General features: G+C 44.6%; 1 protein-coding gene across 1 annotated transcript in view; it reads left to right on the forward strand.

The window, feature by feature from the left end:
• The first annotated feature begins 6566 nt into the window (after positions 1–6566).
• Positions 6567–27789, forward strand: part of LOC119179240 (lithocholate 6-beta-hydroxylase) — a 40969-nt gene continuing 19746 nt past the window's right edge. The window contains exons 1-5 of the mRNA XM_075869110.1: positions 6567–6851; positions 10928–11027; positions 12900–12952; positions 21176–21272; positions 24201–24326. Coding sequence (XP_075725225.1) covers positions 6772–6851; positions 10928–11027; positions 12900–12952; positions 21176–21272; positions 24201–24326 — 456 coding nt within the window. The 5' untranslated portion in view covers positions 6567–6771. The remainder of the gene's footprint in view (positions 6852–10927; positions 11028–12899; positions 12953–21175; positions 21273–24200; positions 24327–27789) is intronic.

Below are 27789 nucleotides of genomic sequence, written 5' to 3' on the forward strand. Positions count from 1 at the left end.
ACCACCCGCAGTGTCTGTCCGTTGGTCTCCGCACACAAGACCGGTGTGGCCTGTGAAACTTCGGCGAACACCGGTTGCCCCTGTTTCAGCGTTAGTGGGAGCTCTACTAGTTTGGCCTCGACTCGTTCACCAAATGCTGCCCGGAGGCTTACACGGCCATGGGCCTGGATAAATTCTTCAGGAACTACGCTTTCCTGCACTACCGTAATCTCGGCGCCTGTGTCTACTATTGCATTCAAAGTTTTATCTTTGCAATTCAGAATTACCTTCCACAAGCGGTCGGCAGGCGTTACCTTATCTAGGCAGACTCGAGCAGTGAGTTTAGCATTTCCCTCCGAAGCGCTAGGATTCGGCGCCACCCTTTCAAGATAGTGCGGGCAGTTGAGTCTAATATGTGTGTTCGATCCACACTCAAAACATCCCGTTTTCCTCGGTTGCCTACCTGAATTATACGAACCCTTCGGTCTCGTGTTCGAACCCTGACTCGGACCCGATGGGCTGCTACTCTGGTGGTCCGTCGTCTTTTCTACCCCTTTACTGCTGGCGTTACGCGGCGGTCCTTTCTGGGCTTCCGCACTGCCGTTCGCGTCTTCAAAGGTGTGCAAGAGCCTTGCAATTTCTGTGCTTTTGTACCACGCTGCCCCCTCACGTAACCTCAAGTATTTTAATGCCTCTTCAGACAACACGGTTTTCAATTGGTCCACCACCAGTAGTTCCAAAAGCTTCCCGAAGGTGGACACGTCTCTTGACGCCACATAAAAATTTAAGTAGCTGCCCAACCTTGTTGTAAAACTTTTCCACGTCTCTGTTCTTCGTTTACGTGCCCCTGTGAATTTCTTTTGGTATTCTAAGGGAGACAGCTTCAGTTCATCAAGCACTACTTCCTTCACGGTCTCATAGTCCCGATGTTGGGCGGGTGTGAGCCGAGTTGATAAATACTCTATGCGCTCAGCCACGAGTGGAAAGACTATTTGTCCCCAATAACTTCGAGGTACCTCATATGCCTCCAGAGTGTGCTCCACTGACTCGAACCAAATTGGGACCTCCGCGTCTGCAGGAAATTTCGGGAAAGCACCCACTAACAATTTGGCGTATTTGCGCCACTCAGTGTTGGAGCAGCGCTCGAATGTTCCGCCAGCTTCACTAACGCTACCTGACGGGCTTGCCGAACGTAATTTAGCGAGCTCTAACTCCAACTCCATCTGCCGGCTTCGTTCCCGAGCCATCTTAAAATCATGGTCTGCTTGGTCTCGTGCCGTCCAAGGGACGTCACCACTCCCATCCTCACTCGCCCCATTGCCACCCTCCATCCTGTCGACTGCGCCAGGACGGAGTGGAAGAAGGAAGAAGCTGGCTGAGAGGAAAGACGAAGTACAGATGAAGACGCAAATCGGCACCAGACCAACGGACAGACACTGCAGCAAGTAGCTGCGGCAACTGGAAGCTGCAGATAGCCTGGTGTGCCCGGAAGACACCGAGGGAGTGACTGGGTCAAAGCGGTCCTCGAACGAGTTCTCGACACCCAAAAGGCGCGTCCACGACGAGGTGGGGCATCGACCAGAAGCCTGCAGCAGCAAGCCAGAGCGGCGCCAGGAGTTTCTTAACCGAGCTTGCGGTGTTAGGCACCATCGGCTCCGCGGAACCCCGTAGGGTCGCCCTACAGAAGTCGGTTCATTTCCAAGTTGTTTTTCTTTTCTTTTTTTTTTTGTAACATTGATGTCCATTGTTTTGTAAAATCTGTAAATACAAGTTTTTCTCAGCCATCTAGAACTTCTTCAGCGTTGCTTCTGCTTCCTCGTCAAGCGACCAGCAGGCCAACAGCCGCTATTGGGATAGCGGCGTGCGTTTCTTCTCCCACTTTGCTACACCACTGCGGGTGGAGCGCCTCGGGCGCCGAGTGGGGAGAAGTGGTTTCTTCTACATCGAGAAGAAGAGAACCTGATTTTACTGTCGCATTAAAAATATTCGATTTTCAACTTTTTAACAAAATCTGTGGATTCGTACTTTGCAGAAAAATTGCAGCAATATTATTAAGCTTCTAACTACTGACCCGAACACCTACGTTTAATAACCAAAAATGGTGAAATAGCATTGATAATAGCACTAGTATCCTTATAAAAATTTTCTGACGAGCGTCTATCAGAAGACATTTTGAAAAGAATCGGCAAGCTGTTAGCCAGGAAGGATTTCTTTTTTGCTGTGCGATATGTTACTAATAAGCACTTTTTAATACAATGATCCAGCACAAGCCTATATTCTATGGTCGCTTAAATGGTCGGATCACTTGGCGTGGAACGATTGTACGTGCACATATTTACTAGCTTTATGCATATACTACAACACCTCGTGACATCCTTTTACTAGCCAGCACCTACTAAAGCTGCCTTACAACTTTACTGTAACCGGAGTTACAAACCAGGAAGTATTTCTGTGCTATAACTGCGTAAATTATTAGCTACTCAGACTGTCAGACGCATCTTTCATGCCTTAGTATTACTGACGCAGGTGTGACTGTTTCATGCTAATTTGAGGCAACCTTTAACTTTGCAGTCACGTTTGAATAACAGTCTCGTGCTATGTCATGACGCACATTTATTCAATTATTATGATACAAGATAATAGTTAGAAAACAGTCGTTAGTGATCTAATATATACGACTGCTAACTGCTACTCAGCGTGGTATACTAAAAAGCACAGATACCTTTCAAGATGCTCTTAGAGTATATATGGGGTACGTAGTAGCCAATACTCCATGCGTGCGTGGGTCTGTGTTCTGGTTTGTGGCCTCTTTATGCATCTAGTTACATCGCTTGGATGTGCACTTACTCCGCTATTTGCTTGAAGCAATTAGTGGAAGAGGGCAAGGTCGGCCTGTTAATTTTTTTTTATATTTCATCTTATACGTGCCTTTGAAATATGATGAACTAGAAATTGTAATGGACGCAAACGTGAAAACGAATTTATTATTTGTCGAAGGCTTAACGTTTCAAAACCACCATAGGATTATAAAAGAAAGCCGTAGTTGAGGGCTGTGGAGATATCGACAAGTTTGGGTTCTTTAGCGAGCATCCTAATCTAAAAACACGGGCATCAAGCATTTTATCCAACATCAAAAATGTGGCCGCCGGAGCCGGGATTCGAACCCCTGACTGGCGGGTCAGCAGCCGAGTGTTTACGCCACAAGACCACCGTTGCGTTGTTGCGTTGGGTCTAAAAATGAGACTCGCGAAGCCTTCTATTCGCGTAATCGTAGTTAATTAGTTTTATTACGGCTACGAAGTTGTCAGGGTGGTTGCTAGAAACATAGTGATGAACTAACCCTTCGAGTTAGTGATATTTATTTAGCAAGAAGGGAGCCAGTTCAGCTGACCTGCGTTTCAGAAGCCATGGCTCATTGATGCGCCTGTAAGAGCTTCATGTGACTAAAAAACGACTATAGTATTCAGTGAATATTCCGACCCTTTCTTTCCTGAAAGCGTAGGCTGAAAGTCAGAACTCTTGGCAGCCAATCAGTTGAGTAACGAGCTAAGGTATACTAAGCCAGAAAGCAAACAAGGCAGTGAGACGAATAGTTCTGCTCTTGCTACAGTGGCCACTAATTGGTCGCTCGTCCGCTGCACACGCACAGAACAAAACCAATAAACATTCAATCAAGAGGCACTTGCGCAATGTTGATCTAGCGTGGACGTTGTCCATTCCTAAATGACTCCTCAGTAGTAAGCTCTTTCCTCCGAAAGCTACAGTGATTTGCTGAGCTAATTTGGTTAAGGGGAACACGCGGAAGAAGTACACAAGGAGTGCAAGTATCACTTTCTTTGCTTTTGTACGTGTCGTATATACGAAGAGAGCGCAAAAAAAGAAAAAAATTTGACTCTTTTTACTAAACCACGATGACACAATAAACCGGTGAACCTTTCACTATAATGAATCCGCTATAGTGAACATTTCTATATTGAATATATTCGTTATCGTTGGCTAGGGAATCGTGATAGAAACTGAATGATTGCGGTGTTTCACTTGTGCATAATGCATAGCATATTGTCAATGGTGGCAAAGGTGGTCTCCAAATGAAGTCCTGTAGTCGATGAGAAATGCTTTGATTTCGGAATAAGAAAAACGGCATGTCATTCGTTCCTTACGCGAATGGTTCTTGTCCCTGAGGCGAAATCGTTCATAATGTTTCGGCCTGTGGGCAAGATCGTGTGCCTTGACTTTTGTGCCGTGTTCATTTCATTTGTACGCGCACAGAGCGAGTTAGTCGAGTTAACGGCCTTGACGAAAACTTCGCGTGTACGCGTTTTTCTCGCTGAACACGGTCCGACAAGAAAAAAAAAAGCCGCATAGAGCTGTGCCTCTTATTTAATTTGTAGAAAGGGCACAAGTGGGGTCGATTAAAACGAATTCGCTGCTCATTCTGGCATAAGGTATACATCACCAAACAATAACGTTTTCAATGACCTCTACCAAAGACGCCAAACAGGAAATGCCAAATAGTGTAATGAACTTGACAATCCAGTACTGAAGAACATTGTTTTGAGCTTGAAAATACGTTTTTATGAGCGGGCTGCCTAGCAATAAAATGTAATCAAAGACCGCTGAAGCTTCGTGTGGAGTACCACTCATTTACGACAATATTCTAGATGATCTCTTGGCTGAAAGCAAAGGCGTTCGACCCATGCGTCGTTGTAGTCGAGTTCACGCCAAGTTCATGTTCAGACTACTGACAGCTTGTCCTAGTAGGTACGTCATGGCATGTGCGACAGCGCGAACCTAAGAAGAAGGGCAAAGTAACTACGTAAAAATGAAGCCATAAATCGCATTCTTCTTGACATAAACAAAGGCTTGAACTTGAACTGATGTAGAGTGTTGAAGGTACTCTAAAGAAAAATAGCGGCTTGGTTTATGTTGATCTCAACACTGAGAATGCTCACGGGATAAGTCTCACTCTCATAAATTCATTGTTAGGACGAAAAAACAGCATTGAAATTTCTCTTTTAAAATTTGTGACAAAACCAGTGTGTGTGATTACAAAACTTTCAGTTTTTCTTGTATTTTCTTGACATTTTCTCGTAGGAATATTCTGAAACAGTCGTATGCTAGTCATATGGTACCCGCAGATGAGAATGCACTTCATTTTTCACAGTTAAAAGCTACGTAGCACCTAGTAGTTGCCTTCAAAACAAATGACGTGCTTGTAGCGGCCGATACGTCATATGCGGTCTATATATATGACGTCCCTTTAGCAGCCATCGGTGCGGCATGGTTGATAGCAAGCGCCAAAAAAGCGCCATTTCAAACGGGTGTCTATAGTAATGAGACGATATATATATAGTGCCAAAATATTTCGGTGTCGGTATGTGCATTTCTTACTGAAGAAGAGGAAATTGCAACCGAGACGCTTGTATTCCGTTTCACGACCCTTTTATTCTAAGCGCATGAGCCTCGCGTATTTTGCCTCGACTACATCTAAATGCGACTGCTGCAGCAAGGATCGAACTCGTGGCCTTCGGGCCAGCATGCAGACGAGAACTATGACCGATGCTCCACTGCAGTGGATGGAAGAAGTGCTCTCAGACGGCACATAGAAAGAGGCCATTTTTCAGAAGTCCAGTGCCTGAGCCTGTTTACATGTCGTTTTCCATCATCGTTACTGCATGTATGCGTTTTTGATAACAAAAAATAGATCAGTTAATTATTGCCTTTTGTACATTTCAGCCCGTTTTGATTAGGAATTTTTGCAGTGTAGCAAAGCTTTTGAAGCGTACTCACAAGTCACCAAGATTAGGGACCTGTGACGTCACGATGACGCCATGTGAAGGCGTCATCACGCAGCTTGTTGCTGTTTACTTGTTTGCTTGTTTATTCGCTAGTTCTGACGCCAACACAGCCAACGGTCCCTATACTCGTTTCATGAAACGTCCACGGTTATATCGCTTTATTACTTTAAAAAGAATTTATTACACCGTTGATATTAACCACGTGCTAAACACCGGCGCCACACGTTTCAGCTTCGCTTGTTAACTATCAGTACGAAGTGTCTTGGCAGTGTCCTAATTTTTTAGTGTTTATCACTTATTGCAACTTCACGCATTGCCGGAAATCATGATTTTAAATTTGTTTATTTAGTTATTTCTTATCCCAGCGCGCTTGGCACTGATAGCAAGAACGGCACCAAAAGTGGTGGAAATGTTTTTTTCATATCATTTTGAAAATGAAAGCGACGTTTTCCAGGCCAGGGTCAGCCAACGGCAGCGCCGGTCTGGTCAACCGAACGACTTGGTTCCCGAAGGTCACGAATTGTTTTGTGCTTTACATCTGCACTCGATCGCTCGTTGATTTGGCGCCAAGTACACAGCGATCGTTTGACGCCGAAGCAAACGCATACGTGTCTTCATTTGCGCGATAGCGTGAGATAAAAGAATTGTTGCGTAGCCAGCGTTTTCTCCCACGACGCGTCTAACACAGGTATTCTGCTCTGTCTGACACGGAACTCCGCCACAGACACTCTGTACACGGCCGCCTATGGGAGCTGGCAGCACTGCGCACAACCAAGGCACCGTTTTTGCAGCGCCGTTACGAAATCATCTGGCTTTGTGCCATCGATAGTAGCTAACCACTGCTCCTTGTTTTTCTTTTCTTTTTTCTTTTTTTTTCTGCTGGTTATTTTTTTTCAGACACAGCTTCCTGCTTTGCAACACCTTTGAGGTGCACGCTCTTGTCGACTGCCGCTGGAAAACGTCCCAGTCAAGCAAGTACCGTAGACTCTACGCGATGTTTCAACTGGAATACGCTTCGGTGCTTTTTTCTGGGGTCCTCTTTTTCTGCTACTTGATTGGTCGCTGGCTGATCAGGTAAGAATTTTTTTTTACAGTGAGAGCTGTTATAAGATCACAACATGAGTCAGGTGCGGCGCCGTAGTTGTCTGCCACCGCCACCGCCACCAGTAGCCACTATTGCACGAAATAGCAAAAAAAAACTCAGTAAAAAAAAACAGGACGCAGCGGGGTTTGAATCGAGTTCTTTGCAAGCCAGCCCAGTAATCTATGACTAAGCCACGCTGATTTTTATTTCTTTATCCCACTGGGCCACGCCGGTGTATGAAACTCACTTGCAAATTCGTAGGCAGGTTTGATGTCGGGAAAGGAATAGCGGTAACATGAGTAGTAAATCATTTTAGAACTGCAAAAGAACAACGAGGCGGCACACATTGCAAATTGCGTAACGAGTGGGTCACCTAATGCTCCAACGCATTAAAAAAGCTTGTTCCTCATCACCCATTAACTGAGGCGCACACCAACTTCAAGCCTAATTCGTTATCGTTGTCAGCCACTGCAGAAACATTTCGCACAAAATTCCTTGCAACTGTGCAGCGGACACCAAGCTTTTCCGAAGAATTACGAAGGATAGCATACTAAACACCGGCTTACTACGCAGAAATTATTATTACTTATGGCGCAGTGGGTACCCAGCAAATGTGCCTGTAGCAGTTTCCCAAAGAGTGTTACGAATAGGCTCTGAAAATTCGCTTTTCCAACTTTCGCTGTGACTGTGCTTCGTGTTCCTCGTAGGCCTCGTGGTTCTCTTGTCTTAAGAATCAGTAAAAGCTGCCACGGTGGTCTAGTGACTGAGGCACTGAGCTGCTGATCCGCAGGTCACGGGATCGAATTCCGGACGCGGCGGCCTCATTTTCGATGGTGGCAGGAATTCTCGATGCCCATGTGCTTAGATTGAGGTACACGTTAAAGAAACCCATGCGGTCAAAATTTCCGAAGCCCTGCGGCTCCTCTCATAATCCACTGTGATACCTTTTATCATGTCGTGGTTTTGTGCCAATAAACTCCAACAATCATTATTAATAATATTAGGGGTCAGTAGAGGCTGTATAGAAAAAAAACAAGCGTTTGGTAAAACCGACCCCTAATTTAATGTGTGAGTAAAGGTGAAATACTGCGGGTCCCGCTCTGCAGCTGATGAAATACTCGCCTGCCATGTGATGCACCGTGCCTGTGCAATTTACCTGTACACTTTGAGGTGACACTAGGGTATGCTATCGGCGCACCGTGAAGAGTGAGTTAGTTTCCAATAGAACGCAGGTATTATTATTTTTATGCTTGACAGCCCAACTGTGCAAATTCATCATACCGGAGTCTTTGGGAAGCCATAGTTGATTTTTCAGTTCTTTAGAAGCAAAATAATTGTGCTCTTCAGAACAAATATTCACGACGCTGACGAGATTCAAGTATTGTTTGTCACTGCACAGCGCAAAATGATAGATAATGTGGTTGGAAACGAATGAATTCATTGGGATTAAGCACAAATGAGAACACGTATGTAAGCTGCCACTTGGCCGTATGTACTACTTAGAGAAAAGAGCTAACTAGCAAGGAAGACTTGACTGTATCGAAGACCTCTATTTGGTTCAAGAGAAGTTTATGAAGTGAAAGTAATGCCTCAGAAATGGGATAGTGGAAAATCCGCCATTTTACCAGCTGCAAGATGAGATGTTAGCGTGCAGTGAAACAAAAAAGCAGTGTTTTCCTCACGTGCCATACCAGTTTATGAATAAAACTTGCTGCCATCTATAGTTCTCGGCGTCCTATAAGTCATGGGCCCACGCTGTAGGAAGGAGGTTGTGCAGGGCTCCGGAAACTTCAACCATCTGGTGTTTTTTAACGTGCACAGATTTTGCCAGTAAATGGGCCTGTGGCATTTAGCCTTCACCTAAGTGAGACCTCAACGGCAGGGATCGAAATCATGGCCTTTGGGTCATTAGCCTGGCCCTTTAGCCACTAATTCACCACAATAAACAAATAAATAGCTGAATAGAATAGAAAAAAAAACCACTCAGTTAAGTCTTGACGGTGTTCCCTCTGCCTTGCACCCATCTGTGCTGCAGTATAATCAGAAGCTAATGATAAAGATAAATAGATAAACGTAAATGCCGTAAAAAATCATGTGCTGCACTGTATAATATGGAAACAATGTGGTTTTTAGGCTAAGACAAAAGAAAACAAAACGGACAGCATGTGTGTGCGTTGCTATCTATTGTCGACGTCTAGAAACCACACTGTTTCTATTTGCAACGCAAAACCAACAAGCCCGTTCCTTAACTTTGCTAAAGTGAGCGACATCAGGCCGAAGAAAGCGGAAAGTAGTCTGAAATACCCGTGTCGACCACTTATTCTCTGCTTGAATAAGTGCTCGAAAGGTCAGGCTGTCAATACAGGCCATGCATGCACCTCACACGCTACGTCAGAGGCCAATAATGCTCAAGATGTCACGCCGTAGAGCAAGACCGGCTGCTTCTGCGCTTTTCACCGACGTGGCCACGGCTGTACACTGATTGTCTGTTCAATTTTCACACTACAAGCACACGCGAAAAAAAAAAAACAATGTCACCAGTCCGAAAAACAAGCACTGCTGTGTCGCCTCTCAAGCCTCATTCGACAGAGTGAATAAAACAAGTTTGTCTGGTGGTTTTTACAGAGAAAGCTGTTATGAAATCATTTTTCGGGTTACGCGCAGTTGTTGTCCACCGTTGCTACCGCCGCGTCCGTAGCCTCATCGCGCAAAATTGAAAAAAAAAACTTGCACCAATAACACGGTGGGGCTCTAACCCGGATCCGCTGCGTGTCAGCCCAATATTTTACCACATAGTTACGTCGCTGCTTATCACTTGTTGTCAAACTTGCTTTATGCAGGCATGACCCAGCACTGAAGGCACAGTGGGGCATGCACCCGGGTCCACTGGGTGTCAGCCCAGTATTCTACCACTGCGCTGCACCGGTGCTTGTGATTTGTTGTCAAACTTGCCTAAGGCAGGCTTGATCTCGGGAAAGCAATCGCTTTATTACGACTTATAAAGCGTTTTACAACAGCGAAAAACCAACCAGTCGACGCACAATCCGAATAGCCTAACGAGTGGGCCGTCCAACGCTCAAAACCATCGCAAAAGCTTGTTCTTGTTCCCCTATTAACTGTGGCGCATACCCACTTCCACCATGATTACTCATCGTCATCAGCCACTGCATGGACAATTGGCATAAAATTCCTTCCAAGTGTTTAGTGGATACCACGCTTCTCAGAAGAATGACGAAAAATAGCATAGCGAATGCCGGCCTACTATCCAAAAGTTTATTATTAATTCCCTAGGGGGTCCCAAGCAAGTGTGCTTGAATGAAGTAGTTTCCCAATGAGTGTTTTAAAAAGGCTCTGAAAGGCCACTCTTCTAGCTTTCGCTGTGACTTTGCTGCGCCTGAACCGCGCAGGCCTGGCGTTCTTTTTTTTTTTTTTCACGAAGCTTGGCAAGAAATAATATTAATAATGAGCACTAAGCACCACATCCAATGGCAAAGGGCTTGAAAGATGACTTGCCGCTTTTCGTGACAAGATCTTGCCGCAACACGCGTTCATTCAGAATTCGCCTCTTTCTGAGCTCGCAGATAAGGTCGGACGTAACAGACAAGCGGAAAATTTTGCGCACCAAGCGCGCTCATTTTCGTTATGACCATTCATATTCGAACGAAGAGACTATCAAACTACGGGCTGGATTTGCGATGTTTTTAAAGGTTATGTCACAATTCTTCCATATCAACAAGTTTGAAAAAATTTTCAGCCTAATTTAGTCGCTTGTCACTCAAGCTCATTTAGAAAAACTGGTATCGTCAGATTTTTCAGAGTACAATTTATTATTCTGAAGTTCTTTTTTCCTTTATGTAACTTCAGTGTTCGTTTATAATACTTTGTTTCGCAAGTTTCTTACCACCATACGGATGAATTTTTCTCTTTGGTTTTCGGTAGCTTAGCAAAGCTTACCAACCTTAGATGTAGCATGCCTGATGAACATTTGAGCTAAATATAAGAAAACAATGTTGTTGTTTTTTGATGCCTACTGACATGATGTTTGTTTATTTTAATTTTTCTGTAGCCAGCGTAAGAAATGTTTCGAGGCCTTCGAAGGAACTGGCGTACCGACACCTCCTCTTCGAAGTCTCATCAACGGAAACACGGATGAGTTCCTGAAACCGGTGAGTCACACACGCAGAGCCCCGAGATTGACACTTGCTGAAACAACGCGTAGCAGTAGTTCCCCGTAATGGGTTGTTTAGCCCGAGTAGGTGCTAGCCTGAGATGAATTTTGCACGAGCGCTAATGCCAATTGACATACTTGACGGTGAATTATCAAAATAAATGAAGAAAGAAATAAATGGATATAAAAAATGAGGCACACCTGCAGACTATTTGAGCGTATACTGAGGAAACGGCGAAGCTGATGGCTTTTCCCCCAGCCACTCAATATCTCTCTATCACGCTTTGTTATAATGTAGACTATTTTCCGTAAGACGTCTGAGCTGCCATGTTGAATGTTAGGCCAATGTGTTCTTGTTATTGAACGTCCCAATGTCCCCTCATGAATTATTAAGGCCATGCAACAGCGTAGGCATCCAGAAAACCATCTTAAGGTGCGTGCGTCTACGCAGCGCTGTTAACTTAGAGAGACAAGACCCTGACATGACCCCAACGAAAACATGAGGCAGACGCACACTATCGGCCGACGAGTCGCCCGTTGACGAAGTCGCCAGACCCTATGGTCCCACTTGCCCGATGATGCTGACGACACATCAAAAGACAGCATTTCATCGTAGTGTAGCATAATGAGAGACCGACAACACCAGCAAGACAAATCCGCAGGCTTGTTGTCGGCATGTCTTCGGGAGATCGGCGGCTGAGCGAGAGTTTGCCCCATGTCTTTAAACGACCACGAAGCGAACAAGCTTGGAGGAGTTAACAATGCCCTCTCCGAGGATTCCGCGGTGCTTGAATAGGCAGCTGGAGCACCTAAAGGAAGTCCTACCTTCACTTCCCTATTGTGTCCACCAACCCCGTCCCTCGTTACCATGAATTCTGGCGGAGTCTGCGCAGCGTAGCCGGAGGGGGACAATGGCAGAGCAGGGAGAATGGCTGAAACTGAGGTGCAGGTGTTCAAGTTTAGTTGGTGTCGCTGCGTGTGCCCCCATTGTGACTACAGAATTGGCCAACGAAAGCATTTGTGTAGGATAAGGTGCGGGCGCAGTCTTCGACAGACCACGGGTGGACTGTTTCTGTGTTTGCAGTTTACATAGTCCGACGACAAGAGAAAAGACACTCCTAAAGACAGCCCGCAGACCAAAATCGGTGTCGTGTCTCTCTAGTGTAAACGCACCTTTAAGATACCAAAAACGTAGTAGCCGAATATGACGGCAGTCAAACCCGTCCGTGACATAGTCTATACAATGCATGGCTATGCTGAGCTTTACTCCGTCCCTTCTCCTCTCCTTCACATCACTTCTCATCATTCTCACTAACACTTCTTACCCCTTTTCTCAATCCTAAACCTCACATCAGTCCTCCTTACTCTTCCTTTTCCTAGCAACAATAGCCTTGTTCAAGACATATATGTTCGCCACTTTGTTTTGAGCGTCACCACGCGACCGACAATGCGAAAGCCACATAGACTCCGACAAGTCGTGACAGTAACCAGCTCTGCTGTTAGAGGGCGTTGCACTAAAGTTATACGCAAGACAACATTTCAGCTCATTATTAGGCAGGACGCATCAATAGCAAAGCCGTTTTTCAAAGCTATAGGAAGACGCACTTACGAAACAACGAATTCTCAAAGAATTTAGCCACTGGTATTTCAAGAGATACTCGTGAGATCATTTTGGACACATGTTAAAAAACATATTTTATTCGTTTTGCCTGTAGTGTTGGGAAAAGAAGCAAACGACTTCGTTTTATGCTAGTACCGCGAAAAGTACTCTTGAATATTATCTTTTCTGTCTCACTTGTAGAAGCGCCAGTGTAGGCTACCACAAGGCCTTACCAAGCTGTTTCTGAAATTTTTCTTTACTTCTTTTTAGAGCCAGATTGAAAGCTTGGGACGCTGGCTAAACGAGTATGGAGATGTTTTTGGGTGAGTACAGAAAGTTCAAATCAGATTCTTTCTTTACAAAATCGTCCACTTTAAATTCATTTTCAATGACTCCAGCCAAAGGACTGCAGCGTCGTAGTTGCTAAACCAGGCAGTCTCACCACCACTATTTATGAAAGTTTAAAGAGAGCGATTTAGCTTGCTTTAGTTTGCATACTTTTAAATTACTTTTCAAAATTTTTAAACGATTTCCAGTCTACATAACGTCAGTCCAATCCGCACAAGATGAAGTTCCCATTGTATGTACCCAAGCTAACTGGAAGGGTTCAACTTGCAAATCTTGAGGCGTTTGAAATGCTACCAAAATACCAAGAACAGTGAATGAAATGTGACGATCTAACTCCACATTGCAAAAGGATCAAAATGTGGGCCAGTTGGTAATTCATTTTCTTCGTTCAGCGAACTGGGAGCGCAGAGAAAACACAAAGGACGAAGCGAGGAACCACACAACACGAGCGCTCAACTATCAACTGATTTATTTTCCACATCGGAAGGACATATATAAACACAAAATGCGCATGTCAAAAAAGATTATGACGAAATCAAGGGCAGCATGTGAAACGTGTAATCAAGCGTGTAATCAATTTGTTTGAGAATACAATTGTTCTGTTCCGGCATCCTCATCAAACTACGCGCGAAATTTCTGAAGCCTATCACATTTCCAGGAATACGGACCAATGTATAAGTCATCCTTCCTTCTCACTACTTGACTGTGAATTCAGCTACCTAGATAACCCTTAGACATGTGCCTTGATTACACGCTTCACATGCTGCCCTTGATTTCGTCATAATCTTTTTTGACATGCGCATTTTGTGTTTATATATGTCCTTCCGATGTGGAAAATAAATCAGTTGATAGTTGAGCGCTCGTGTTGTGTGGTTCCTCGCTTCGTCCTTTGTGTTTTCTCTGCGCTCCCAGTTCGCTGAACGAAGAAGATCTAACTCCGGCTCATGCCAATGTGCCACAATCTGGAATAAGTTTGCCTGTAATTTAACTTATCTAGTGTGACTACATGATACACTCGCTAAAACAGTGATAACTTAAATGGTTTGGTTGAATTTCATGAATTCTCTGTGCAAGATTTTTTATGTTTCTATTCTCGTCTATTTGATTTAAGTGTATTTCATTGTCTGTGAAAAGGAGTGGCCAGAGCTACATCAAAACAATAACGCCTTTAGAACAATGTATACTATATAGAAAGGCTGTTTTGTCGGTGCGAGCTCTTCAGCGCACAGCTATGTATAAAACTCTACCGGTGCTTTTGAATCTATTCTCGAATGGAAATGAAGTAGTTGCAGAAGGGATTCCAACTTGCCACCTCCCTGTAGGCAGCGCGGAAGCTTTATGATGAAGCTACCGGTTCAAACGGACCTTTTCTAATCTTGTACCGATATAGCGGATTGAAACCCAAACGTTTAGGGCTGAGCAACAAGCCAGTTCGTTTCTAGCGTCAAATATTACGCCATAATGACGTAATTTTGGCTCAGACATTTACATGAGAGCAAACACTACATTTAGCAGTGGAGTTACTGGCAAAAAAAATGTTAACACGACGACTTGAACAGCAGTCGCTATGCTTAAAAAAGATGTCGCCTTTCACTGAGTACAGTACCTATAGTCAATATATAGTAGAACGTCTGTGCAACGATCATCTACCTAGTATCTGAAGTTTCCGCAGATTAGAAAGTAATAACTAAGCCTCCTCGGCAACGCTTGGCATGTGCCTTGACAGCCTTACATGATCAATGTTTGTAGACATTCATAAACTCAACTTCTTTTGGCGCATAGATATCATGACAATGCTAAGTATTGTTTGTTCAGAGACATGAATTTGTGCGAAAGTATTGACTTGGTTGTTCTACGCTTGTATGCAATGCAGTTTTTGTTGTTATTTTTATTGGCTGTGTTTTTTTTCTTTTTTTACATTTTTTACATTTTTAATTGGTAGCTTTATTTATGACCTTCAAGATATAGATGTGCCTTTGAAAGGTTCCAGCAAGTTTCAGACGGGAACGCAAAAAGAGAGGACTGCACTCTACAAGGTGTTACACTTAGAAATAATGTTTTTTTTAAATCGGTATTCCCTACAACACCACCACACAGGCGTGAGAAACAAACTGCAGCATCATGCCAACACGCTCCACGCCCTGGCTCTCCCCCCCCCCTTTTCTTTATCTTAACATGTGCGCCTTAACACGTGCGCTATGTGGCAAAGTAATAGATTTACAGGTACCGAAATTCTTTATTGTTGACATGCACCGAAGGTTAACTAACAAATAATCAGCACCCAACTTTCTGTAAAGCAGAAAGCAACGCCAATTTCTCTTTCGAATTTGTTGCATTCCCTCCCCAGAGACAAGACAAAATCTGACTGGAATGTGCGTTCGGGCAATGAAAGTGAAAGCGCCCTCCTGTGTCAGTTGGCAGCAAGTACAATGTACCCGTATGCACCTATTGATCCATCGGTCTTATTATTATTACTATTATTATTATTATTATTAGTAGTAGTAGTAGTAGTAGTAGTAGTAGTAGTAGTAGTAGTAGTAGTAGTAACAGCAGCAGCAGTAGTAGCAGTAGTAGTAGTAGTAGTAATTGGTTTGAGTTCGCACGAGAAACAGTGCTGGAACAGGCTGACAACCTAAGAGGCACAACGCCTGCCTGCTGTTTCAAGAAGAGGAAACACGGAAGAAAGTGATATAGACAACACAAACTGGGACAAAAACAAGCAGTAATATGGTTAAATACTGATAACCGTGATGAAAAATTAGTTTCGTTTGCTAAAGTTAGCGAGGTTAGATGGGTCAAGTCGCACCACGCAGCACGTCCTTTTGTGAATAAGCAATCAATGTTAATGCCATTAATCTCATGAAGTACATATTTCTCGATAAGCAGCACTTTCACGCATAACAAGTGTGTAGTGCCCAGAATTATTCCTCTTGCTTACCAACTTTAAGTACATTTGTCAGCACCTTTACCACGAACGCTCCGCCGCGTGTCTTCGAGTAGTTTGATTGAAGCCGGCACAAGTACGTTTGGGTTCTGTCTCCACGATTCTAACCATACATGCCGACATACTATCCAAGGCTACTGAGGTATTACCTCAGCAAAAGCGTCCAGCCCTTCACGGCTGGCAATAATCAAACTAGCCCTGGCCACGCATCGAAGTGTTCGTGTTAAAGGTGCTGATGTCTGTACAGTTGGTAAGCATTGCTATAAATCCTAATTGATCGTACGGAGAGAACAAGCAAATAATCGCCACAATAGAAGCCCCCAAAGCAGCACTACATATATCGCGAACGGACCTGAAAGATACGAAAAATGAAAAAAAAATGCGTTTCTTCAAAAGTGTTCCTCATTTCGATAACAATTGCCTGTTAATTAGGAAAGAGACTTCAAAAAATCGGCATTTCGTACAGCGAGATCTGCAAATGTGAATGAACGCACATCTGTCGAATATCTAACCACTTCAAATATTCATTTCATGACTAGTGAATTGACTGGTCATGACCATCTTATAAAAATGCCATTCGCTGATCCCCTGCTGTGCCAATTTTTGGTATATCTGAAGTCAGGGAAACGAGGACTGCACACAGACAGACAGACAGACAGACAGACAGACAGACAGACAGACAGACAGACAGACAGACAGACAGACAGGCAGGCAGACAGACAGACAGACAGACAGACAGACAGACAGACAGACAGACAGGCAGACAGGCAGACAGACAGACAGACAGACAGACAGACAGACAGACAGACAGACAGACAGACAGACAGACAGACAGACAGACAGACAGACAGACAGACAGACAGACAGACAGACAGACAGACAGACAGACAGATAGATAGATAGATAGATAGATAGATAGATAGATAGATAGATAGATAGATAGATAGATAGATAGATAGATAGATAGATAGATAGATAGATAGATAGATAGATAGATAGATAGATAGATAGATAGATAGATAGATAGATAGATAGATAGATAGATAGATAGATAGATAGATAGATAGATAGATAGATAGATAGATAGATAGATAGATAGATAAACGGATGGACGACGTTTCATTGTATTGCTGTTTCAAGTCACGATAAATAAAACCAAGATATCCTTTGAGCGAAAGTCCAACACAGCGGGCTCAAAAAATAAGATACCATCGTCCACGCTGCGGAATGCAGCTGTTTACTATACGTGTGGCTGACAGTAATTTTACTGCATGAAAGTTTCCACGCAAATTTAGCGCCAAGTTTAGTGACCTCATCCACTCTCATTAGTTCGTATTTGCATGCATAATAAATATCCATTCAAACATTGCCCTCCCGCTTTTCGCAACATTCACGCCAGCAGCTTTAAATCCTAATTACCGGAAAGTATAGAATAAATCCTTAACGGGGCCTATAAGTACGGCGCCTTCAAAACTTTGGCGTAAATTTTTTTAGCAGCTCGTGAACGTGTCTTTTTTTTTTTCAGCACGACAGCTTCGAAAATCATTACACCCATCTGACATGCCCCGTAATGACGCTCTTGCTTACTTGTCAAATGAATCACAATAAAATTTAAAAGTGCGTAATGAAACACTCGACCTTACAGAAAAAGAAAGAAATGTTTGGCATCTGGACAGGCCTGATTATAGGCTAGTGTCAAAGCAATGGCCTTCGCCCGCAAACGCCTTCCTGGCCCACGTTATCTCGTTAAGGGGCAGTTGCGACGTTGGAGGAGTGCAACTTTAAATTTACAAAAATAACAGAGACGATGTCTGCGAGGAAATGCTGAAGGTCATCCGCCTAAATCTAATAAGAGGCGCCGCTGGAAGCACTAAGGGGGCACCCCGTGCTGTGTTTTAACGCGGCACGACGTGAGCCGAATAAATAAGAAATAATGGCGTTTATCCACCGACCACAGAGAAGACAGCCTCGGGCGAAGTTGATGGCGTGCCGCTGGCACAATAAAAATTGCACGTTCTGGCTGTAAGCAATAATAGTGACCTTTTAGCCCAGCTCTGTCTTTAAAGTAAGAGTTATGTGTTTTTTTTAGAAGATCACTAGAAATCACCCCCCCCCCACACACACACACACACAACGCTGAAAGTAAACAACACAAGTGAACAAAAGCAGCTAGACATATTGTACATAGCGATGATGGCAAGAGAGTGAACTGTGCAATTATTGGTCAAAAAATGATGAGCGTGTGCGTGTGCATGACCATTCGTGAATATTTCTCTTTTATGAGAAAATCATTTTCAATTCTTAGTATTTGTTCATCATGACCCGAGGCCCAATATTTAGCGATTCGAAAAGATTGCCTTGCAACGCAACAAAGAGTGCTTCTATTTTCTTTCATTCCCATGACTAGAGGACATCTGTATGTGGCGAAATCCCTGGGGCAGCCGCAACGGCTTCGTGGCGTAACTGAAGGAAAATCAGACGAACAAAGTCACGCCTGACGAAAAAAAGCTTGTTACCAAAACTGAATCCGAGTTACATACAAAAGGAACCAACTCGGATGTTTTCGTGAAATTGCAGTATCGCACGGCAAAATGTGTGACCAGCTAATACAAACACACTCGACCGTATTGTGAAGTACAAAACATTCACGGATGACCCAAGCAATTCGCATACGAACGAATCGACTCATTATTTTTTTTTGCTAACCAGCTGCTTTCTGCAGATATAAATTTTTTCGCACATTTCTCCTTTAATTGTGGCCATTCACCACTGCCACCATCGAAACGTTGTGAGCGATGGCGCTACTGGCACGTGCCTTAGAACCCTATTCATCGTTGTTGCTTGTTTTAAACACAATACTCGTGATGAGTACATTGGTAACTATACTGAAACTCAACTATACTTTATTTGGGGAAACTTTAGACACCACAATGCTTTAGTGTGAATGGAGAGGGAAATCAATAGCTACGTTGAATAAAAACAGGGGGAAAACCTAACATAACGGTCATCGCGCAATGTTAAGCGCCTCAAAAACTCACCTTTCGTTCACATAAAGTTGTCGTTCTCTCACGTAAGTCAACTTGCCCACATGCGTAGGGGAAAAGAAACGGTGGGATTGCGAGGGCGCAGCGCAGAGCGAGTAGAACCTGTCGCTCGTCAACGAGCGCTTCAGCCATTTTTTTTTTCGTTTTCGTAGCCGTCGTGAAAAACCAGGGAACTAGCCAGGTGTTAGCACACCATGCTCGTGCCCTACCCTCCCCCCCCCCAAAAAAATAATTTTTTGCCATTGCATAGGGAGCGAAAAATCACCATTTCCAGATGTGCCCATCCCGAAATCAAAGAAGTCCCCCCTCCCCCGCTCGAAAAATACTTCTGGTCAACGCGCCTGTGTGAAGCCACCATTCACTTGCTGACTGCCATTTCTCAAGCAATGACTGACGTAAAACGGAAGATCCCGCCTGTTCTCTGCTGAGTTGGTGATAATCAACGCAGTCGACCGTTCAGATGAGAAAGCTGCAGGCACCGTTGCGTACAGAGTGCATCTCAAGAAGCTTGCCGAGTTGGGATACTTGAACAAAGTGCCAACATCAAGGCAAAGATATAGTATATATCTGATTCTGGGGCCCGCCGATTACTCACAGCTGCGTATGACAATGCTGACTCGCGGCTTAAAAAATACCGCCTTTTATGGCCGACATCCCGCCCTCGCATTTATTCCCCACCCCTACCAACAAGAAGTGTGGCAGTTTAGGCTAGTTGGTATGACATAACGATAGTTATGGCGCAAGAACAGAACGACAACGTGTCCTTATTTTCTTTCTGTCGACGTTCTGTTCTCGCGCTATAAGTATCGCTATGTCCTACCAACAAACCGCGAAAAAAAAAAAAAACTGCTGTGAGTGTTCCTTACGCATTTCCTTTCAGCCGACGTAATAATGCTGCCCCACCATCTTTCGAAAGGTTTTTGTACCTAACGTGGTTTCGCACTGCCTCCAAGATCTCAGGCACCTCGCTTAGGTTTGCCTGGCCTCCATGATCGCACCGCATTCGGGCAAGCTACCATTTTGAAAGAGGACCTTGTCTTGCAGCTTTACGTGACTTCATAGTGACATCTTGATAATTACGTCACAAAATTTTCTTATTTGTGACGCGAATAACACGTGACCGCTTCATAATTTTTTGCAATGACTTGTCATCGACGCTGGGACGCTAACGCCGATGGTCAAATGTAGCCTTAGATGATGCCTATGGGGCTGTCATATTAAAAAAAATATTAATGAGAACAAAATGAGCAGCGTGCAACCCTAAGCCATTTTTCTTGAATTATCGTGAGGCAGTTGCGTGAGGCCAACTCAAGCTCCAGAACTACACAAAATTTTGAAAATGTCATATCGAATGATACGTTATACACTACTAATTGACTGATTGATATGTTGGGTTTAACGTCCCAAAACCAACGTATGATTATGAAAGACGCCGTAGTGGAGGGCTCCGGAAATTGCGACCACCTGGTGTTCTTCAACTTGCCCCCAAATCTGAGCGCATGGGCCTACAGCATTTACACTTCCATCGAAAATGCACCGCTGCAGTAGGGATTCGATCCCGCGACCTGCGGTTATACTCAACTAAATACCGTTTTCTAGCGAGTTCGATAGATGCGAGTTGGACTCTAAATCTACGAGAAAGAGAGGATAAAATGAGGGAAAGGCAGGGAGATAAACCTTAAATTGGGGCATCCGGCTTGTTACCTTCCACTAAGGGAGAAGGGATTGGGCGAGAAAGATGAGAAAGAAAGCGAGGAGCGAAAGAGACCCAAGAAAAAGAAAAGGGGGGGGGGGGGGGTTGCTATAGCCTAATAAATAGGCCACTATCACGCAAAAAGTTCAATAAGGCCTTCACTGATTTTCTGTGCGAAGACATGTCCTGTCAGTTTTCAAGCACTGACTGCTCTGACAAGGGTCTGTCGTTAAGGCGAGCTGTAAGGCAGCAGCTAACGGCCGTCTTTGAACGCTGTAATGAGGGCAGTGGCAGAGAACGTGCTCTATCGTTTCATCGCTGCCAACCAATAACAACCTCTGGTTCATTTCATTGGAGCTAATGTAGACAGAATTCTTTGTTTTCCATCCTAAGTATCTACTAATATCGTCAGTGCAAATAGGTAGTAATTGGCAAAAAATATTCTTCAAGTATAGTTATCTTAGTAAAAAAAACCTCTAAGCTGGCTCCCACTAAATTACTATAAACATTTCTGCAGTTTCTACCTGGGCGACATTCCCTTCGTAGTCCTCAAGGACCCGGATATGATAAGGGAGATATTCGCCAAAGAATTCAGCAACTTCAACCGCCGAGGGGTAAGATGAACTTTTCAGTTGCAGTCCCCGCATTTTTCTCTTTATCCTTTTTAGACGTCACCTGTGAAAAACTGACTGCTAATCAACAGTGACGAAACACACTCACTATTCTAGTCGGCCATTAATGCATTGATGTGAGTTTTTTGCAAAACATTATCTCAAGTATTTAAAATAAAATATCCATTGACAGGTCATCTATGTCTCGTTTTCGCTTCAACACCATCAAATCATAGGATAGAAAATTAGAGCAACACTGTTTTAGGCTATGTACATTTTTAGCTGTGAGATGTCAGCGTACGTTAAATAACACCAGATGGTCGAACACTCCAGAGCCTTCAGAACGCTCCAGAACACTCCAGAACACTCCAGAACACTCCAGAACGATGATGTGCTGGATTGGACACATATTATAATCGACTCCCTTGCTATGTTATGCTTGCAAGGCTAAGCTATACTTTTCCTCCTCTTCTCAATTTCCTTCCTCCCCGTCACATCTCTCCTCCTTACATTCCATTTTTCTCCTTCGCACCTGTTGCTATACTGTACTGCACACGGCTATGCTATCTCCTACCTTCTGCCCCGCCACGGTGGTCTAGTAGCTAAGGTACTCGGCTGCTGACCCATAAATCGCGGGATCGAATCCCGGCTGTAATGGCTGCATTTTCGATGGAGGCGGAAATGTTGTAGGCCCATGTGTTCAGATTTGAGTGCACGTTAAAGAGCCCCAGGTGGCCAAAATTTCCGTATCCCTCCACTACGGCATCTCCAATAATCATATAGTGGTTTTGGGACATCAAACTCCACATGTCAATCAATATCTCCTACCTTCTGTCACAGAGCGTAAGGTGATACCCTCGCAAATATGGCATCAACAAACACGCAATGAATACTGCTACTCCGTATGTAGTGATTAAAAGCCTCGTAATCTGACGAGAAAAACGTCAACACTACCTTTCCTCTCCCCTTTAACAAGGTAACCTATGCCTACACCTCTGTATACCTCTGCACAAACCAACCAGTGCTTCAAGAACGCGAAAGGCAGAGCTCTTAGCTTGATCTCTGATCGCGGAAAAGCGTTCCTCGAACCGTTGGCAGCTCTCCCTGCACGTGATCCACCATGCACTGCAAGATTTTCACCTGTCGACGGCGTGGCCCCTCTGTGCTAGTTGCTGCAACACTTTTATTATCAGGCGCTATCGCCCTCGAACCAGTAGGCAGCGCAGATACACCATTAGTGCCTTTCGAAGTTGCAGCCCGCTATCAAGGAGTCTTCAGGCAAACACGGCGGGAGAGACAAAGCGCGTACAGTACCGTTCAATGTTAAAGGGAATACTCGAATGAGCGCCTTTCATATTGCTCGCCTCCTGACAGCAATTGCATCTGAAAAAATTGCTCATGCGAGGCATTAGTCCGGCAAAAAAAGTCAGCGCTATGGAAAACCTGGAGAGTAATGCTAACGCAAGCCACTTTGTTCTTTTTCATTGCAATAGGGGCAATCTCAGCTGGATTTTGCCGCTGTCTTCAGTGACCACCGTTATTCACCGTATATGTATAGGTATTTTTATATACGAAGACGCAAGAGAGAAAAATACTCCAGGAAATGACTCCGGCACACGAAATCGAACGTGCGACCTCTTGCTTGTGAGTGCGTGCCGTTAGCCACTGAGCTACGAAGGAGCACCTTTTGCAACGCTCATACGGCAATCTATTTATATTGATCACTTACCGCTGGTGATTGCGATCTCGGGGTAACTATCAGGTTTTCAGCATTACCAGCGTGATGGTACAATGAGCATGCGTTGCCAGATTGTCCCGATGCGGCGACGCGCGCTGATGCGTTCATCTCCCACGCGTACTTTGATCCGCGGAGGATGAGGGGGAGGTAGACGCTCATGTATGCGCGCGCTTATCTCGCAGTGTGGAGAATCTTATGCTTGGGTTTTCACCATAATGATCCTGTTGTAGTTACAGGGCGCACAAAGGTCGCTGCACTCGCTGCAGAGTTTCCGTTTCCGAAAAGAACGCACTTTTCAGTCACAGCAAACTAACAACTGAGACGCTTATTCGCGTTCATGAGTACCTGTGAGTACATTTCGTCCATCATTTTCGCGTTAGAAACGTGGGGCACGTTTCAATTATTTCCCATTCTTTGAGTGGCATGCTAATAATTGCTTCGCCTTTGCGGCAAAGTATTGACTTTTCTTTATAAAGAGCATGAAATCTGGACAATCATTGCACGCAAGGGTTGCCTTTAACAGTGGACCCCTCCATGCATCGCCATGCATCGTCAGCAAACTGTATCATTCCGTACGATGCGTGACAATGATTATAGAGTTTTAATAATTAATGCAATGAAGGCCTCCGTTGCGCTCAAAGTACCGAGACGGAGCGCTCTCGGTACCCATTAGTGTCGTGATACCGTACTTCCATTCACAGCTACTAGACGGTGGCTCCACACGGCTGCTACCACTTTGGGAGATGGAGGTGTGTGAGTGACAAGGCACGCTCACAAAGCCTTCTGCATATGTGTCTCTCGAGCAGAAGGTATAGCGCCAGGCACCTGTAATCACGAATCGAGGGTCCGTGGGTTCTACTATACTAGGCTGTCCAAATCAACAAAACATTCTCTTCTGCTCTTTTTTTTCGTTTTTTGTGTATGATTTACCAACGTCACCTCCTGAAAGAAAATGATACCGGTGATGTTTTGGTTGACTTGTGCACAAAAGAATATCGCCTTTAAATATCAGTTTGTACGTTGGTAAACTTGTTCTGTTTTTATGCGTGAAAATGCTTTCAATATTCACCATTAAGGCTATCTATTTGAATTTCTAGGTCCACCCATGACTCGTGGACTGCGTATAATTTAGCCGTCACCACGGCAAGAGCTCACTTCCCTGCAGCTTTTCATTTCCCTGCTCTCTCTTTCAGCACCTCTTGCGAGCCCACGAGTTGGACCCGATTACGCGGCGGAACTTAGTGCTCGTCGGGGGCCGCCAGTGGAAAACGACGAGAACGTGCATGCAGCAGTTCTTCACGACAGCGAAATTGAAAGTGGTTGGTGGTTTTCTATCTCTTTCATGCCTAGATCACGGCTTTTTACGAGTGCATGACCCGAACACGCCGTGCGCTCACATGCCCTTACAAATTCAAATGTTTTCTTCTAGTGTAACAGATCTTTTTTTTCCTTTCCCATCCCAAGTTGCAAATCATGCGCCGCCAGTGTAAACCGCGCACCATTCACGTGTGACGTCTCTTGCTCTCTAGATCTCTCTCTTTCTTGCTCGAACCGGTGGATGATTCTACCTTCGCTGTTGGCGTGCGCTCACTTGGCTGAGCTGGTATGCTGTCGCGTGACGTTGCGGACGCTGCAGATGATAATATTTAGGTTTACTTGATCAGTTCGCATATTCAAGACGTTTTAATGGTCATTTGTATTATTATTTGCTATCCCGTAATATGTCATATGTGATAGTTATATCTATAAGTGATAGTAAATATCAATATGTGAGAGTAAATATCAATTTGTGATATCAATATGTGACAGTAAACGATTTACTGAATGTTTTTGGCTGATTTTGTTTATATAAACTGATAACACATCGAACTTGTTCAAAAAGACGAAGTGTTAAAGTGTGAAATAACATAAGCAACGAGATCGTGGATCACTGACAAAGGTTTAGAGGAACCAGGGTCATTCTTTTTAATAGCGGAGCAGATGAAGCTCCGAGTATACATGGCGCCGTTTTTCAACCGCGTAAAACTATCAATGTGGGGCAGAGCGACGCTAAAAGGAGAGAGAAGTCGACTATAGCTATTACCTGTACAACGCAATTGTAGCAGAGATGAAGGAGAGTAGGAGGAGGACAAGAACAGCAAGAAAGAAGGCAGGGAGGTTAACCAGGCACATTCCCGGTTTGCTACCCCGTGCTTTTGGAATGGGAAGGGGGAGTATAAAGATGAGAGAGAGGTAAGAGAAGATAAGAGACAAAAAGAGGATTGTCAGTCAATGCGCTGACGCGTATGCAGCGGTAGCACTACACAAAGTTTAAACGTGTTCAGATAGGCCTCTACACTCCTCAAAAAGAACAAGACGGCTTTGACTGCCTTTTGAGTGACGAAAGACGAGAACGGTGCTCCAGTAGCATCTGCATAGAGAGTAGCCAATCGTTCAATTGTCGCAATGCGTCATAAACCTTCTGTCTTTCAGAGGCATATCGAGGGCAACGGCATATCAGATGGTCGATGTCTTCTTCGGTACCGCGGATGTCGCATTTCGCATGTGTTGGTCAATCCAATGAGGGTTGTGTATGCATTTGTGAAGGCAACCCCCAACCAAAAGTGACAAAAAAGCGAGGCTTCACGTCGACTAAGTCCGGATGGAGGTCTAAGTTCCAGTCGAGGGTTTATTTGGTAGAGTCTCGTATGGCTTATACCTGGGGTGCTCCACTCTAGCAGAAACAGACAACGTGCCAGGTGACGAAGTTGCTTTGCAGCATATGTCTTTGACAAAGGAATCAGAAAGGTGGGCTCTTCTTGGTGCAATGTGCGAGCCGCGTTGTCTGTGGAATCATTGCCGCTGATCCCACAATGACCAGGTAGCCACTGAAAACTGGCCTCGTGACCTGTTTCCGTGACGTGGTGAAGAAGCTCGACAACATTGTATGTTGACTGTTCATGGCAACCTCGTCGAAGGATTGACTGTATGCTCTGTAAGGCCAATTTCGAGTCGGTAAACACAGCCTATTTACTCGGTCTCTGGGATTAGGTGTACTCTAGGGTGCCAGGCAAAGCCACAAGTTCTGCGCGATAGACGTGTTGACGTGAGACGGTTTGATTCGCAGGTGTAATTCCTCTAGTTGGAATCTCCACCACACCACCAGAACTAGATGCTGTGGTTGAATCATCCGTGTATGTGTGCACGTGCTTATTGTACATTTCGTGCAAAAGGTGCAAGCTCAATTGTGTTCGGACTGATGAAGGCAAATTAATTTTTTTCTGTAATCCTGGATTTGAAGGACATACTTGCGGTAGTGTCAGGCACCACGGGGGATACACGAATTTCTCCGCAGGCGTAAAACCTGACATAAACGATGCACGACGCGCACGGACAATTTCACTGAATTTCGTGCGGGGCCTCTCAATATCTAGGCTTGACAAGTGGTAGGAAGGATTACTAGCATGTTGCCTGAAGTACGTACGCATCGTTTAAATGGTGATGAGCGTCATGATTGAGTGGTCCAGTGTAATTGCAATGGTTTTAGAAGTCGATGCACAGCGTGGTAAACCAAGGCATGTTCTCAGGGCCTGGGCTTGAATATGTTATGTGTGCAGGTTAGTTTGGCACGTGTTAGATGTAACAGGAATGCTATACCACAAGAATTCAATAAATAGTACCTTGTACAGCTGTAACATAGACTCGGCAGACAATCCCCAACTTTTCCCAGCAAGAAACCTGAGTAAGCGACAAATGGCGGTCAGCCGCTTTTTCACGTAGTTTACGTGGGGTGTCCAAGACAGGTTTCGGTCGATTACGACTCCCAAGAACCTGTGACTCCGGCTGCATGATACCAACTGCCCGTTAATTTATATGCCGTAAGCGGACATTGTTTTCTGGTGAAGGCCACGACTGCACACTTCCCACTTGCGATTTCTAGCCCTTGTTTGCGTAGGTGGTTCGATGTCACTGATGCTGCCTTCTGAAGTCGAGCGCGAAGTTGAAGTCGAGTCACACCTGATGTCCACACACAGATGTGATCAGCATAAATGGAAAGTCACACGCTGCTTGGTTGCTTGCCAACTAGTCCAATGAGTGTTAGGTTGAGCAACGTTGGGCTAAGCACTACGCCTTGCGGGACTCCTCGGCTACAGTAATACTCGGGTGTCGGGTCAATCTCTGTCTGCACGTGAAATGACCTATTCTGTAGATAGCTCTGAATCCACATATATATCTAGCCGCCGAGTCCTACTCCTTCTAATGCGCTGAGAATGACTTCGTTGGTGACATTGTCGTAAGCCCCTTTAACGTTAAGAAACAGAGCAGCAGATAGCCGTTTTCAGGCCTTCTGGTGCTCTAGATATGTGACCAAGTAGACTACATTGTCAATTGGTGAGCGGCATCGTCTAAGCCCGGAGATGGCAGCAGGATATATTTCGTAGAACTCCAAGTTACATTCCAGACGCGTCAAAATCATTTTTTCATAGCTTTCCCCACACAGCTCGCGAGGGAGATCGGGCGGTAAGAGCAAATGTCCAAAGGGGACTTGCCGGCTTTGAGAAGTAGAATCAGGCGACTTGGCTTCCATTCCTTTAGAATCATTCAGTTTGCCAGGAGTCGTTGTACAGCAGCAAGACTGCATTCCGAGCTTGATCTCCTAGATGACGCAGAGCGCGGTTGGTGATTACGTCATGTCCTGGCACTGAAGAACGTCTACACAAAGTAGGCGGCACCTTTAGTTTTTCCGTTGAAAACGAACACTCCGCTCGGAGATCACCTGAGGATACAGAACAGTTGGGCGTC

This window comes from Rhipicephalus microplus, chromosome 7 (assembly GCF_043290135.1).
Source record: "Rhipicephalus microplus isolate Deutch F79 chromosome 7, USDA_Rmic, whole genome shotgun sequence".
Lineage (NCBI taxonomy): Eukaryota > Metazoa > Arthropoda > Arachnida > Ixodida > Ixodidae > Rhipicephalus > Rhipicephalus microplus.